General features: G+C 48.9%; 1 protein-coding gene across 1 annotated transcript in view; it reads right to left on the bottom strand.

Annotated features, from left to right (window-relative positions):
- Nucleotides 1–6,266: 6,266 nt before the first annotated feature.
- LOC104471837 (protoheme IX farnesyltransferase, mitochondrial-like) overlaps nucleotides 6,267–16,771 on the bottom strand; it is a 41,015-nt gene continuing 30,510 nt past the window's right edge. Inside the window, exon 5 of the mRNA XM_010087326.1 lies at nucleotides 6,267–6,709. Coding sequence (XP_010085628.1) covers nucleotides 6,267–6,709 — 443 coding nt within the window. The remainder of the gene's footprint in view (nucleotides 6,710–16,771) is intronic.

Here is a 16,771-nt window from a genome sequence, read left to right as displayed (position 1 = left end):
GGGTCGGCGGCAGAGCCCGTCCTGCCCGGCTGGAAGCTCTGTCCTCCCCTGGCACCGCGGGTGGGTCTCTACCCCTTCCCCACCTGCAGGGATGCCCCTTTCCCCTTTTCCCCTTCTTGCTTTTTGGAGGAGGAAGATGGCAAGACGTCCCTCCTGCTCCCAGTTAGGGACCAGCTGGTCAGTCTGGGAGATCGGAGCCCTTCTGCTTCCCGTCGCTCAGGGCAGTTCCCCAACGTCTGTGTTTCTGTTTAAGAAAAGACAGCCCGGCCCCAGCGGCAGTTCAGGTGGGTACAATGCATTTTATAGCACTTATTTCATGAAAAGAATGTATCGAAGGGAAGCTGTAGTTACAATAAAAAGTGTTAAAAAGGGAAGCAGGGGACAGAAAAGACCTTGGCATGCGTCTTGGACAGCAAAACCAGGGGGAAAGAGCCTCAACCACCAGATTCCCCCGGCCCCCGGGGCCGCACACGCTTCCGAGACACGTGAAAACCCCCCGTCGGGTACCGCACTGCCCCGCTTGATGGGCAGGACTGGAGCAGGGCTCCCAGAAAAACGGGAATACAGGTGGGGATTTGAGCTTTTCAGCCCACAGGGGATGGCCAGGCCCCCTCCTTTCCAGACACCTTTTTAGTCCCTGTGCTCCCCTAAAGCACAAAGACCGTGGCAGCAGCTCCCCACCACCTCCCCAGTAGAGTCTGTCCCCACCGTGCCCAGAGCACCTCTTTGGAGGTGTCAGACAAGAGCGGTGACCTTTCAGGGACTTGGGGAAACACAAAGCACCTTCCCAGAACGGATAAACCCAACCTGAACCCGCGCGAGCCCGCTGCCAAACCGTCAGTTCTCGCTCCGAGGCACAGAGGTGCCAGAACTGGTTGGGAGCGGTAGGAAAAGCCTCTCCATGTTGTGGGAAAACAGCTCGTTTTGCCAACCTCGTCCCGTGAAACAGTCGAACTGTGCCTTTTTGAAACACGGGAAACGAAACCCCAGCCCGAGGCGCTGACCCAGGCTGGAAAATCGTCAGCGGGAAGAGTCAACGTCTGGAAGCAGAAAAGCAGAGGTGAGGGAAAGCGTATGAGGCTGAGCCGATCAGAGGGATTTGTAGAATCAGAATCAGGGAATGGTTTGGGCTGGAAGGGACCTTCAAGATCATTGAGTCCCACCCCCCTGCCATGGGCAGGGACACCTCCCACTAGCCCAGGTTGCCCAAAGCCTCATCCAGCCTGGCCTTGAACCCCTCCAGGGATGGGGCATCCACAGCTTCTCTGGGCAACCTGGGCCACTGCCTCACCACCCGCACAGGAAAAACCTGCCTCCTAATATCCAGTCTAGATCTACTCCTGCCACCTCATTCAAACACTTCTGATGGCAGTCTAAATGCCTTTGGGACACTGTACATGTGCTGTGGTCAAAACCCCATTTTTTCTTTGGGTCAGGGAGGATTTGATGGCTCTGGACCTGACAAGAGCCTTTCGGAGGGGCAGGCATCCTGCACCACGGCAACCCAGACCCACCCCAGCTCTACCAGAGCACAGGGACTGTCTTGGTTCAAGAAATCCTGCAAGCTCGGTCGGCAGAAGGGCTTGGAGGGCAGCTCCAAAGCTTGCTGAATTTTGTGTCATATCCCTGAAAGTCTGTAGGACATTTATTTCAGAGGGGAGTAAAAACCATACATGGAACCACCCACAAAGTCACAGTCTGAGGGACCCTCACAGAGGAGGGTCCTCCCCAGTGACCCACTTGACCTCACAGCTGTCATCTTCCACTCCCAATTACCACCACGCTGTTTGGGAGACGATGAACGTTGGAACCAGGCTCTGACTTGTCTTTGGCGGGGCCAAGTGCTGGTTGCACACCTTCGGGGACAAGCCCTGCCCCGCAGGACCGACCTGCTCCAGGGCTGGAAGGACCCACACCAAGAGGCAGAGAACCGACCCAAGGCCACGCCGCCAGTGAGCAGCATCCTGCATCCCACCAGCCATCACTGGGGCCGGCTCTTTGCCTGGTTAAGAAATACCATGACGAGAAACACCATCGGGGACAGCCTGCAACGGAGCTTCTAGTGTTCCCACCTCCAGCAGAGCCGCCTGGTAGGAAAACAGCGCTGGTATTTCTGTGTGAAAAGCAAAGTGTTCTGTAAACAGCCTGTGTATCCAGGGAAAGGGGAATATCTAATCACCTCTGGAGAGCAGGCAGGACAACACGCTTTCTATCTGCAATGATAATGATTTCTAATAGTATCGCTCTGTTTCCATTCCCGCTCTCGTGGGACCGTCGGCACGGAGGAGGATGTGTGTGTTTTGTGTAAGCCTGCAAAAGCCGTGGCCTGGCTGAGTGGGAAACGCTGCTGGAGCCAGGAGAGTGTGAATGTGTTACTCTGCTGGGGCAGATTATATCGGAGATTGATACAGGAAGCGAGAAAAAAAAAAACAAAAACCAAAACCCAGTGGGGGAAATGAGAAGGGCAGGAGCTGTGTGCGGGGGTTGGGTTTCCTCCTTCAGGATGAACAAAGCGCGCAGCCCCACCGCTGCCCGGCTCGCCAGGATGCCTGTTGTGCTGTGGGACCGTCGGCGGGTTCACACGGGACCCGGGGGCTCCCCGTGAACACAAGAGCATGGGGCAACCGCAGCCGCGTAGCCCAGCTCCCCACGCTGTCCTGCGAGGAGAGCCGTGTGCCGGGGCGGTTTGCTGAGGGTCGGGGCAAAGACGAGACGTGGGGTGGGATGGAACCGTTAGCCAGCGCTCTCTTTACGGGGTGGTACAGAATCACGGGTGGGGGACTGGCAAAAACACGAGCTGTTTGCTCATCCAACATGGAAAAATATCATCATCCCTATTTTACAGACAGACTGCGATTCTTAAATGGAGATCTGGAAAGAATGAAGATCCCCGGAGCCTCCAGGCTACTGTTTTATCCACAAAACCACACCAAAGGTTTAAAATCCAAATAGACTAAAACCAGCTTCGTCTTCCTGGGTCACTGGCTCAGATCCCTCCGGGAGGTTCAGGAGGTGCACAGCTGCCCGCTGTAGCAGCAGCACCTACGTGGGACCTTCTCAGCTACCGGCAGACCCCGGGGCTGGAGGGACACGGCACATCGCTGTGGTTTTTTCACTCCCAGACCAACAGCAGGTGTTCTCCAGGAGGGCCCATTCGTGGGGAGATCCTGAGTAACCAGGATAGCGGGATGACAAACAACCTATATTCGAGTTCTCCAAATGGGACAAAGGAAAAAACCACAGCAATTCCACGTAGGAACCACTGTTTCAGATTCAAGGAGCTGTGCAAAGCCTGATGCATGGCTCCCGACACTGCCCCGGCTGTGCGAAGCAATCACAGCGAGACCCCCTCACCACCTCACCTGCCCCCTTCCCTGCAGGATGTCAGCAGCGGTATCGCAGTGCTGGCGCGGGGACGGCTGACACTAACCCTCCACGTAGGGTCACAGGGACCACAAACACCTTTGCAGGAGGGCAGGCAGTTCAGTATTTTTTTCCTTCCCATAGGGGCACCAGAAATACTGAAAAGGACACCTGAGAGCACCTGCTGTACTGTCTGTAACCAAGGTTTCAGTTTGGTGATGTTTTTACTTTCAAACTGCACGCAACAGCAAAAATTCCTAAAGGCAGTAAAACGACAGCAGACGACTTTCATCCATACCTGATACACTATGGCCATTATGGAGCAAAGCAACTAACACCTTCTAGAAGAAAAATAGAAGAAAAAATGCTGCTTTTATGTTTTTTTTTTTTAAAAGCTTCTTACCTTTAAATCCCAGATCCACTCACTCCAAAACCATGTTCTCTCTCCAGGCCAGCCTGACTGGGTGTGGAGATGTTGGTGCAACTCTGTGACCTGCATTTTGCAGACACTCAGCAATGATTACAAAGCTCCTGCCTGGCCCTAAACCCCATGAATGTTTCACATTTTGGCCCAAGAAATGAAGATGACTGCTCTGTAAAACTGAACCACAGGCATCTCCTTGGGACCTTTAATCAAACTGGAGTCTGTCAGGACAGCACCCCGTCCTCGCAGCCCATCCTGCAGCCTGGCTCTGTAATGACTCTGGAGAAACCACAGCCCTCCTGCTTCAGCACCGCCGTCTGCTCTGTGAGCAGAACCTGCGGGTTTTGTGAGCCATCTGCTCTTTGCAGGTTCCTCTCCCAAAGGCTGACCAAATTCTTTCGTTTTGGAACCCTTTCCACGCACATGCAACCTAGTTTCAGCATGTTTTTGCACAACAAGCTGGTATTTCACAAGCTGCCCTTGCTATTGCAGTGATCAAGAATATTTTTGCCGTGAGAAGTGCCCCAGAACTATCAAATACCTTTGCAATTAACTGACCTGTCCCAGAGTTTTGACCATAAGTGAATTGTTTAAAACAGACGTGGAGCATTCATCGATTTGTACAGTACGCACTTTATTGCAGAGGAGACTGGATGCACTTTTAAAACAAATTCAGGAGTTGCAGAGTTTCCAGACATTTCTACAAAGTGTTGCCCATAGTAACTCGAGCACAACGGAGTCCGTCAGACAAACAGCGAGAGGGAACTCAATCCTGTCACCTGCAATCACTTGAGAGAGTCAGAAAATCTTACAACCCATTATTTAAGAGCCATGTAGAACAGGTGGCTCTGCTCCCGCCAGCACCTCCGCCAGCCGAGCAGAGGTTAACTGTGTCACTCCCGATTTACACCAGCGTAACGGAGATCAGAAGCTGGGCTCGTATCACGAGAGCAGCCAGTGAAGATCTGATGTCAGCACAATACGCACGTGGTGGCAGATCTGTGACGTTTCCTGAAGGGCTTTATTCGGGATCGGATTAGAGGCAGCATCTCCCGTTTCAGGTACTCCTCTATCTTTGGATCGATGCACAACCACGCTGCCCAGTCCCTCTCCACATCAGAAAAAAAATCTCGGCGTGAAAATGCATCAAGTCATAACAGGCACTAACTACCACAATAAACCAATGCAGCCTTCGCCTGCCCTGGGGGCTGCTGTGATGGAAACATCCCAGCGGGTCACAGCCAGCCCCAGGGAGGCTGAGGATGAGCCACAGCCCCGACGTGGGCTCACAAGCACGAGACTGTGGCTAGAAATGTTCTTCAGCGCATCAGTTAACAAAGATAATGCATTTTTCTAGTGAGACCATCCACAATAATTGCTTTTGAGAGACACTGGCTGCATCAGGAATTTGAACATTACAATATGAGATAAAAATCCCAAACTTTTTTTCTGTACAATGTGTTTCCTTACTAATTACATCCCCCAAGAGAGAAACGTTCTCTCTCAGCCCCCACTGTGTGATACTCAGTGCAGTTCAAACTCCTGATGCGAGCCCAGAGCTCCTCCGAGGACACCGACACCGAACGGGCCGGCACAGGACACATCAGCACGGAAAAGCCTTAGAGCCACCAGGCTCGGAGAGCTGGTTCTCACCTCCTCCACCTTTCCAAAGCTTCACTGACACAAACAGTAACGACAATTTTTCCCAGCTGAAGATCTGACAGAGGGCTCCAACCCTAACGATGTGAAACCCCCCGGGAGTCAGAAATTCCCCGCGATGGCTGTGGCGCAGAACGGCTCCCAGCGTGTTCAAGGGGCACGGTACAGAAGAGCTGCTCACCTGGAGGTGGTTTAAACGCTGATGCGTAGTGTGCTGAAAGACAGTTTGCTTTTCTCCTTTAGCGTTGTGCCAGCTATATGGAAGCTAAAAATCTACTGAGGTGAACGGGACCCTTGGGAAAAGGAAGTGATTGAAAAAAGCCTCAGAAACGGAAGGCTTCTGTGTAATAACAGAGCAGGGACGGCACGGATGGAGACGAGAGTTCACCCAACCCACCATGTGCCTCAAAGCTTAATTTGGAAAGGATGCTTGGGGAGCAGGGGTGATAAATCATTCATCTGTCGCTTCTTGGCTGCTTCGCCAAGGCTGCCAGTGCCGGCGGTTAGGAAGTGTGCGCGTGTGACGGGCTAACTGCAAACCTACCCACGAGACGAGAGACCACGACCCACGGAGCCTTTGGAAGGCTGTCCCAAAGTGATGTGCTTCTGACATTGGTTATGTTTTAATCCGTGAGCCTGAGGCCCGTGAATGCTTTAAGGTCTCACGTCTTTTCCCTTTCAGAAGAAAATAGAAAATTATCACATGAAGTGGTCGCTAGGCACAAATGATTCTTTTCCAAACGGATCCCCACAGGTTTCCCCCTTGCAATAACTAAAACAGACTACCTGGTGTGTCACGAGGATGACAAGTAATTGACATTTAAGGCAATCTAATTTCCATAGCCCTCCCGTGATTTCCACCGAGCAGATCGCCTTTGTCTTCCTTCTCCAGGAACGATTTCTTGCAGGTGAACATGACGAGCAGCAGCATGGGCAAATGCCACAGACTGCAGAAGAAAAGCTTCCTGGAGCTGTTGCGGTCCGCGTCCCGGTAGAACCGAAAGCCGAGGTAGGAGATGTAGAGGTTAATTGGGAGCGAAATGATGGGGAAAGTCCACGTGGTGATGTCAAGAACAGGAGCCAGCGTCGAGAGTCCGATTAAGGCCAAGCAGTGCCGCAGAGCCACGCGCCGGCACAGCGCGGGGTGGGTGACGGACATCATGCAGTATCCTCCCCGCGAGTAATCCTCCCGCAGACCCCAGCTCAGCGCGTTGAAGTGAGGGAACTGCCAGGAGTAGAGGATTCCTCCTAACAGCAATGCACCTGCGTGGGAGAGAAGGAAACACACATTAGAGGGCCAGGGCGAGAAGTGCTCCGCAAAGAGCTCTGCAGCTCCGGGCTGTGTTTGCAGCAAAGAGCTCTGCAGCTCCGGGCTGTGTTTGCAGCAAAGAGCTCTGCAGCTCCGGGCTGTGTTTGCAGCAAAGAGCTCTGCAGCTCCGGGCTGTGTTTGCAGAAGAGCACCGCGACAGCCCTGTTACACCGCGCCGGGCAGCCGACGAGGCGTGCTCTGGGAGAGACGGCGTGCTCTGGTTTTAACGGCATTTACCTAGGGTTGCCCCCAGTGGTTCTTCTGTTTTTGGAGCACTTAATTTGAAAAGCATTCCAACAAGTCACTTCCTCCTAACGAATGGTCGCTAATTGGTTTCTGCACCAATTCAGTCTCTACCTGAGGGAAGAGTGATGGAAATGAAGGAAAGTTGGGCAAGAGGCTGTTTTCCTGGGAGCCTCCCACTGCCCCTCCCGGGTTCCCAAGCTGGATCCCAGAGCAGAGCATCCCATGGACCAGGAACAGGGAGACCTGCTCAACGAGGGCCTGAGAACTGGGAATGTACCAGCACCCTGGCAGCCTGGAGCAGGGTGAGCTCTGCTTGCCCACTGCGTGCAGGGAGGGAATTGCTCAGGGCACGCGAGCGCCTCGATCAGGGACCTCGGGCAGAAGCTGCTCACGAGGTGAGAGAGGATGGAGAAGATTTTACTCCTTCAAACCGACTGTAGGAACTTCTAAGTAGTTTGATCACGTAACTCTGTTCACACCAATTAGCTACTTCCACATTTAAGAAGCAGCTATGGAAGCACAGTTTTCACAGCTCTCCTCGGGACAGGGCTTATCGAGGCAGACGCAGCGTACATGCTGATTTCAGTGAGCTTCAAGGAAGCCCTTCAGACTAAACTCCATTTATTTTGTCTGAAGACACAAAAAAATCCCCCAAGGCTGTTGCACATTATGAGCATTCCTGGATTTTCCTTTTGTTTCCCCAGCTCCCAAACACTCTGCTCCGGCATTAACACTTTCTTTGCATCTCCCTGCCTCCATGAGCTCATTCTCTATGGAAACTACCTCTCAGTTGGAGCGGCGAGTCTATTATTTTCTTAATGACTTGACAGAAACAGAAACAGCAACCCTTATCTGCACACAGGTCAATGTATTTAAATTCTTCCCCAAACACTCACTTCTTCCCCAGCGACTGCTTGGGCTCTAACAACGACCATGTCACCGTCCCTTTGAACTGCTTCATGGGCCATGTCTTCTCTCCTTAAGGTCCTTGGGGCTGTGCACGTCTAGTTCTTGTCTTAAACAGCACACCCTCCACTGGTGTTGTCATGCAAATAATAATCTAAGTGTGCAAAAGAGCCTTTTTTTTTTTTTTTTTCTGTACCTTACCAACCAGTGGAGGAACAGCCCATTAGACTTTATGCAGGTTTCCAGTTGTTTAGAAGTTTCAGCAGCGGTATAAAAGACCCGTCTCATCGCTTTTTAAAATGAGTACCAAATATTCCGTTAGGTGAGGACATGCCTCTGAAAGTTGAGGACATTAAAGATGGAGATAGATGCTCCTATATTGGGCACGCAGCTTTCAGAACAACATTGCCTGCTATGAATTACTGCTGATTTCCTGGATTACAGCCCAAAACTTTTGCAAATTCTGCCATTTGATCCTACTAAAGTCAACTTTCAGGGTGTGGACGCTTAGCACCTTCTCTAAATTGGAAGATTTTAAGATGTCTGAAAATGGTGCATCCCAAAATTACCATTAATTTCATAAAATCGTGGCAAGAAAAGTAATTTTGGCACTAACAAAACAGGATTTAATTTGGTTCTGATGAAACCTAAGGGAGGAGCTGTACTGAAATAAATGGAAATAAAACTTAATCAAGGAGCAGTACTCCCTCCACCAGCAGAAACGATGGGGAAAACGTTCTTGTAATATGTCATTCTTTAGCTTTTTCGTGCTCTTGTAAAACACATTACCAGAGGCAAGGTCCTGAATGCGATAAACCTAAGATAAGAATATTTTTCAAGATTCACATCTGAAGTGCTTCAGAGACATTAGCTTGTCATTTTTCAGAACTTAGGGAAAGGTAAGCTACAATTACCCGTCAGCTGAGGAGACTCAAACAGACGGAGCCGGGGCCAGGGCTCGGCGGCAGAGGCTGTCCCTGCTTCCCACGGCCACGGACCCGCCGGCTTTCCATCTGGCATGTGCCGCGTCCCTGCGTTTCGGCTGTAACGCGGGCTTCGTTTATTCAATTGTTCAAACATTGTGTGCAGCCAAGCTCAAAACACACCCTAAACCTCAAACACACAAAACCCTTTAACAGTTCTCTAACTATAACACCATTAAAAAAAAAAATAGTCATCTGGAGAAACTTTTAAACACAGACTGACCAACCAAACTACTTGGGGCTGGATTCCCATTTACAAAGGTCTGGTTTTTACATGCAAGCCTTTGGAATTTAATTACTTTGATTACATTACAACCATTGAGATAATTGATATTTTACAGAGAAGCTGAACAGTAAAACAATTTAATAGCCCATTATGAGGATTTTAACTGACCCGATCTCTTTTTGTGAGTTTCCCATGTGCCTTGGACATCCTGTAATTTCCTCTGCCCAGGCTCCGACTGTCAGGTTGTCAGAGATTTTTAAGTGTCACGTAAGACTGATGACTTGCAAAGCACAGCACACGGTACAGTACAATTCAGCATCAAATGAGCCCACAGTAGGAATCCTGTCAAGCCCAGAGCAGACACTGTAACACTCATTAATTACTAGATGAATGTTAACTGTGTCATAATTAGGTCAGCAGTGTTTTTAAGCAATATTACAGCGAGACTAACTCTGGAGAATTACCTGCTTCAAAATAGTGCCGAGTCTACGCTGCTGTTCCTGTGCAGTTCCCAACAGTTTGGGAACTCGGTTTAATCAATGCAAAGCTCCTTTTTCTCTATGGAGTTTAGAATTAAAACCAGACGAGGCTGTTCACAACCAGAGCACGTGGAGCTGGCAGAGAGTTTGCAAAAGCAAAGCTGGCCGGCAGAGCAGAGCCACCGCGCTGGCTTTGGCCATGGGGACAGCCAGCACCCCGGGACACGGCACCCTCGGGCTCCCCCGGCTCCTCCGGGGCAGCACGTGGAGCACCTGAGTGCAGGCAGACCAAGAGGAACTCACACTGGATCTCTCAGCTTTTCCTTAAGTCTTTATAAACTGCAAGACCACAAGTACCCGGCTCCTGGATATCTCAAACTCTTTGGCCTTTTTGGCCAAATCTTTAAAAGCCGCAATTTCAGCCCATTTCTAATGAGTTCCAAACTCTTCACTTCTCCGAGTGTGAGACACTGGGACAGCCACGGGCAGACGCTTAAAATCCAGATAACTTGGCAGACGAGTCCTGTTTCATTTTGGAAAAAAATGCCATCTATTTAGGCAAACAGGACCCAGCTCTCCAATAGTCCTTCAATCTCACGTGCAAAATAGGTATCAAATGTTTTCTTGTTGAGTTCCTATTGTTTAATCACTTTGTACTAGCTTAAATCATCCCAAAAATTAAAGGACTGCAGAAAACCAGGCAGGTAGCATCTACAGAGTCAATGATAACTAATAGATTTTACTGTTTATCATGACTTTTAAGGTTAAGCTATTATTTATTTTCTTAAATTCTTTTAGAAGTATTTAAATAGTAATAACAGATCTTCTTTTTAATAAACAAGAACAAGCTGAGATTTTTATTTTAATATCTAACATAAAGCCAAAATGTCAACCGGCATTGAAGAAGACAGAAAATGGTTCTTTCTTTCTGTAAATATATTTTTACCTAGTGAAATACTGAAGCTTTATAAATTGCACTTTTCCTAAAACAAACAAGACACTAAATTCCACAGTCATTCGGAAACTGCTTGGCAAGACATTTTAAGGTCCAACAAATTTGGGTGAGACTCGGAAATAATTCTGAGATGAGACTTCCAAAAGCAACTAGCGACACCGGGCTTGCAAACCGCAGTAGCTGATGGTCTAATTTTCAGAATTACAAGAGCAAGAAGCATCCCCCTCTGAAGCGATGCTCTTTACGGTGTCAAAAGGGCCCCGCGGTACCTCTACACTTTGATTAAAATTTCACGCTTTATTCCTTTTAAAGCAATTTCTGATGACCTCATTTGCTGGACAGTCCAAACCTCAGGCGAGGGAGCAATGTCAGCGCCTGCGCCCGTTGAGTCCTCGGCCTCTCTGCTGAGCAGAGCATGTAAGAGCAGGAACCTGGAAGATGCTTTTTAGGGTGTAAGCCCTTGCAGGGGTGAGCTCTGACCGCTGGCTAACACACAGAGAGCGGAGCAACGAGGCAGCAACAGCTTCTTGTCCTGCCCACCCTGGGCATGCACCGGGCTCCGTGACCCAGGGGGTCCCCAGTGTGAGTCCCCCAAACTAGTCATGTCCTGCAAAGGGTACGGAGTCTGCTCGAGCCTCTACATCATCTACTCAAGGAAGAGTGTGGCATTCAGCTGCTAGCAGTGCCGACAGAAGCCATGCCGGCAGCATTGTTCTGAGCAAACCGTTTCATTCACATCAAGCAACCCAAGGATGCAAACCTATTTTCTCACCCACTAAAGGGCAGAAGTAATGTTTGGATCCTGCCCGACTGTCTCACGCTGAGGATGCCAGTCTCTCAAGCAGCAATTTGAAATATGCCTCTTTCATGCTGGCAATACCTTTCATCATCAAAGAGCTTCATACATCGTACAGTTGGCACACGGAGCAATGATTTCACCCGCAGCTGAATTATTTCAGCTGTCCGCTTTCAACAAGGCACGATAGTTTGGGATGGTCCAATTGAAACTCTCTGAAAAATTTCTGAAGGCAAGCTCTTCCAGGGCAGAACAGGACTTGAGCAACAAGAGGGCATGGGCTGGAGCACCGCGTGCGCCGGTGGGAGCCCCAGAGTCAGCTGGAGCCCAACCAGCGTGGGCGGCAGATCAGCGCTGGCCTGTCTGGGCAAGTCGAGGCAAACATAGAGTCACTCATAGAATAGTTTGAGTTGCAAGGGACCATAGATGTCATCTAGTCCAAGGTTATCTAGAGACCGCCGTACAGACATCATGTTCCTGAAAACACATCAGAGACGAACAACTTATTATTTCTCCTTATCCTTCTCACTGTTCTTTAGACAACACACAGTGCCTTCCCTCTACACGGTGTTCTGCAAAGCTCTTGTGTCGCTTTCAGGCTTTAGACAGGGCAAACACCTATTTACTTAACCAATAAAACAAACAAAAAAAAAAAGAAGGGGGAGCTGATCTGTAGCATCAATTCAAGGACGGACTCGCTCCTTCTGTCTTTGCTTTGGTGCTGCATATGTATGACTGGGAAGTGGCCAACCAGGCATTAAAATAAACATGGAATGGTTAAAATATCAGCTCCAAAACAGATGTTGAAATCTTACTGCATTTCCCAAAGCTGGTGTTTACTGCCTTGGCAACCTAAGAACGCTGTTTTGCTTAAAGCACAATTTTAGTAATTTTTCTGCTTTGAATAATGTGAAGGAATTTTCAAATTATTTCCAGACCTTGGTAGCTCCCTGACTTATTAGCGGAAAGCACCGGCCTTTTGTCTCTAGGAAACTGGTACGAGCTTGGCTGCCGCCAGCAGGGGCAGGTCTTGGTAGTCTAAGCTCAGCCTTTAAGGGATCGTAGGCAGGAAACAGCCACACGCCGTTTTACTTGATAGCACACAACTGGCTCTCCTCCCTTAAAAGATGTTGAACAAATTACTCCTCTTTAATCCAGACAAGGCAGATTAGAGCTCAGAGACTTGACTTGGTCCAGCTGTATGCACCTGCTGGTGAATAACCGTGCTCTCAGACCCCATTTTTCACCTTTTCTTCAGGAAATTTAACACAACCAGTCCCAAACTCTTCACTGTGGTCCTGCCTGGTTTTCACAGGATCTTACGCTCGCAGGAAACATACTGGATACATCCTCAAAGCTTTTATTGTCTCTCTTTTCTTCTGTGCTCGTTCACAAGTTGAACACAGCAGTCTTCCCTGGAGATTTCTAACTAGGGAGCAATTATGGGGGCAAAGAAAGAGTTTCAAGTCTCGTCAAAGCCTTGGTGCAGATTCAATGCAATAATAAGCACCCAAAGACTATTTGGAGGAGTTGGTACAAATATTCAGAGTGGTTTGGAGAGTCACGTCCATGACACAGCAGTACTGATACATGAAGAGTGGTTTATTCAGCTGTCGGTGGCATTTTCTGCTTGTGAAGGAGAGTCGGAAGGTGTGATAATTACCAGCTTTCCTTCAGCTTGTTTTGGTGATGGAAAATGACTTTTAGGGTAAATCATTTGTGTTCAAGACACCTCCCTGACACAATCACTCCTGAGGAAAAATACTACCTACTAGTTAATTTTTCCCATTATCTTTGGGAGTAGAAAAAGGATTAGCTCTACAAAATTTACATCTTAATTTGCGATTATGAAGCCTTCTCCAACACAAAGACATTTGGGAATTATCTAGTGACAAACCTTAACCAAACTGATGCAATTCCCCCCGATTTTACCACTGCGGTGTTCCCTCTATCAGCGTCACAGCAAAGCAAGAACCGGCACTTCTGCTTCCACTGGAAAACAAAAGCAGATGCTACTGCTTGTGTCGGATGCCACGTGAGCAGCTAAGCAGCCTTGAGAAGGAAAAAAGGCAAAGTATCGCTTCTAAAGCTTTGCACAAGGTCTCAGGGCTGCAAACAATGGTCCCGGCTGTCATCGCGGGTGCGCACAGCCCTCATTGTGCGCCTTCAAGGTTACATGGTCATGTAAACGAAGGGCGAGGGGGAAAACACGGGAAAACTCAAAAGCTTCATGGTAATGGGTTTCAATAGCTGTTTCTTTTGAAGGATGGCACAAAAGGCTTGTGGAACAGGAGCGGCTCGGGGCTGCGATAGACTCCTCTGCTGCAGCACATAAAGGGAAGGGGATGTTGGCCGTGTGTATGGCTTGTCTGAAAAACAAAAGGATGATCCTCGGTGTCCGCCACGAATGGGAAATGAAGTTGGCAGTGGGGTTTTTCACCTCCTGGGAGTGCTCTGGCCACTGCCCGTAGCAGGAGGAAACCAGATATCCTCAGGTACGCTCGCCACGCAGAGACGAGCTGCGTGCGTATGGATGTACAAGGGCATGCAGGCTTTTTGTACGACACACAACAGGTTATTAGAGCCAAAAGCCTCACAGCAAAACAGCTTTCATTATATAGGCAAGGCTGAGAAAAACAACGCCATACATCATTTGTCTTAGCTAACCCCAGCAACTTATGCCATAAAAAAAAGGTGAACCTGTTGGGTAGGATGCAAACACGGTCTTTGCACAGATCATTTGCAAACACTTTCAGGAAGTATTTGCCAAAGGACCAGCCTCAGCAGAGGATTGCAGACCTGCAGAACCACGCAGGGGCACCAACTGCCTCTTCCAGGCTCCCTCCGGGGCTCATGAGGGTGGCAGTCCCTCCTGCAGACGCCCCTGTCCTGCTCCTCCGGCGGGAGAAGCCCCTTCCCCTCCGGGTGCCCCCACAGCCCCGCTAAGGGCACGCTGCCTGGGAATTCGTGGGGCCGGTTCCCCAGGTGCCCCAGCGGTGGAACTGCCATTTCTTTTGTCTCTTGTGAAGATGGAAAGGGGGAAAAAAAATAGCCCCCTGGCTTTTGTCCTAAATTCAGACCAGCTGCTTACTCGTATTGTCCCTCTGCCTCGGTTTTTACAGTTTTTCCCCCCACAAAGCACACTCCTGGGCCCCCAGCTTCCAATTCTCATATGTCAGTGACATGAATATCTCTGTTTCCTCTGGACCAGACCACAAATTCTGCTGTCTTTCATCTGAGAAGTGAAACCCTGAAAAGCTGACTTTACTAGAGGGAGTTTATAGCCGGAGTCTCCTCTGGTCCCGCGGCAGGACGGCAGAGCTGCCCTGCTCCGCTCGCACATCAAGGGGCTTTGAAGGCTCAAAGTGCTTAACTGGAAGGGACACAAAGATCACCAAGCTTATTTTGCATGCAATTAAGCTGTTGGTTTGCTCTCCCTCCTCCTGACAGACAAGTGCTACATCAGGGAAGGTATGAGAGGCTCCAGCCATTGACAGGTTGGGTGCAGCCCCCCCTCTCCCCTATTCTCTTTTTTTTTTGTTACTGAAACCATCCATCTGCCAAATGTCACTAGCTGATAAGAACAGCCCATTTTTAAATCCCCATTTGTAAATAGATGTTGGCTGACATAATTAATGTCTACCATACAACATAATTTGAATTACAAAGTAAAGGCAATTTAAAAATCAGCCTCCACATGATTACAATTGATACTCAAGTCTATAAATTCCATAGCCTGAGGAATTATTTAAATTTCGGAAAATGAATGAAAATCAGTACAAGATGTCTTTCAGAAAAGCGAGACCAGAAGTGGAGCATCTGAGATAAACTAAATAGTCTCTTGAGATAAACATTCTTTGGTGCAGTAATACCTACGGCTCCGGGCCACCGCGGGTCTGTAATGTCTGCTGTACGGGCAGGGCTCTTATCTGCTGTGCCACTGCCACCTACTCAGAATAAATCCCCTTCACTGATAAGCACATTATGTTGAGGACCCCTGCTTGTCACTTCCAACTAACTGGGTGGTTTCTATGAACACCACGGCACCAAGGTGCTCTGCTCCAAGACACTGACACCGCTCGCCGGCTGGGGTCGAGCCTTCGGTGCGTAAGCGCAGGAAGGTCGATGGAAGAAGCACCAAATGTCTAAGGCCAAATAGGGGCTGTGGCACTTGGGAATGTTTATCCTAGATCCAGTTTTTCTGATAAATAGAAATATCAAGTTTAAATGGACAACAAATATTTCTAACAAGTAAGATGCAGCATTAGCCTGGGGAGAAAGACCAGCAACATAAGAGTAATTTAAAGCCTTGTGCCGCTCGCACGCCAGAATAAACAGCTCTGTAACTTCCTAAACCGCCCGTACGCAGGCTCAGCAGCAGCGTGGCACAGCCAGGAGCTCTCCTGCACGGGGAGCCCACGCAGAACAGGACACTTCGCCTCTTTTTCCTGTCTTTATGCTTTAACTGAACTTCGTTATTTTCCTGCCAGTCCTTCCTCTGTAAAATCAGGAGAAATAATTTGAGGGCGTGTAGATTTACAAGAAAAACAAATCTCTTCGGAAATAAATAGTACCACAAAGGAGCAATGAAATCTGCTTTCAAGGAAGCAAACGTGTTACTGCAAATCACAGATTGGCAGTTAAATTCTGCATAAATACACCAGATACGTGGTAGTGATATCCACGTGATAAATTACATTTACCACGCACCTTTGACCATCTCACCTGCACTCGGCTCCCCCAGCGAGGAAATGTTAACATTCCCGATCTTTCATCAGTTTCAAACAGCTGCCATTAAAATAAAAACACACAAACCCCCCCACAAACCCACAACAAAGAATTCCATGTCTTCCCAGAGATAACCTTATCTTTCGCTTTTGAAATGTGAGGTTCTCCCTCAATTATGTTGGCACAAAATCCAGGGTCGGGGGCAGGATGTTCAATCAGGCTTAAGAGTATATAAAAAAAGTTACCTATCGGGGCAGAAATGGAAGCAAGCATCACTGAGAATCACCGTAAGATCTGCAAAAGATGTGCAGCATAAGAAATAAAAGCAGTAATTTGCATCACTGGAAACAGAAGGGTCCCAGGTTTTTATCTGCAACTATGCAATATTTGTTTCTTGTGCAAGAAATAGTCAAGATAATAACCTTTGAATTTAAGTTATAAATAAAACAAAGACAAATTGAAACAAGGCTGCTCCAAGCTGAGACACTTTGTTACTATCTCCGGAATCAGAAACTAGGAATCACCTCCAACTCTCTCAAACGACCAAGAGCATCTCGCAGCACTAGCGATGCACCACGCCGGGGATGGGACCGAACTCCTGCCGTTGCAGCAGCGCGGGGACACGGCTGTCAGGGGGCACGGCACGGTACGGTGTAACGCCTGGTTACCCCCCTCCACTGGGAATGAAAGCTCCACA

This window comes from Pterocles gutturalis, unplaced genomic scaffold (assembly GCF_000699245.1).
Source record: "Pterocles gutturalis isolate BGI_N339 unplaced genomic scaffold, ASM69924v1 scaffold5716, whole genome shotgun sequence".
NCBI classification, from domain to species: Eukaryota; Metazoa; Chordata; class Aves; order Pterocliformes; family Pteroclidae; genus Pterocles; species Pterocles gutturalis.
This window is presented reverse-complemented; position numbering and strand designations above follow the sequence as displayed.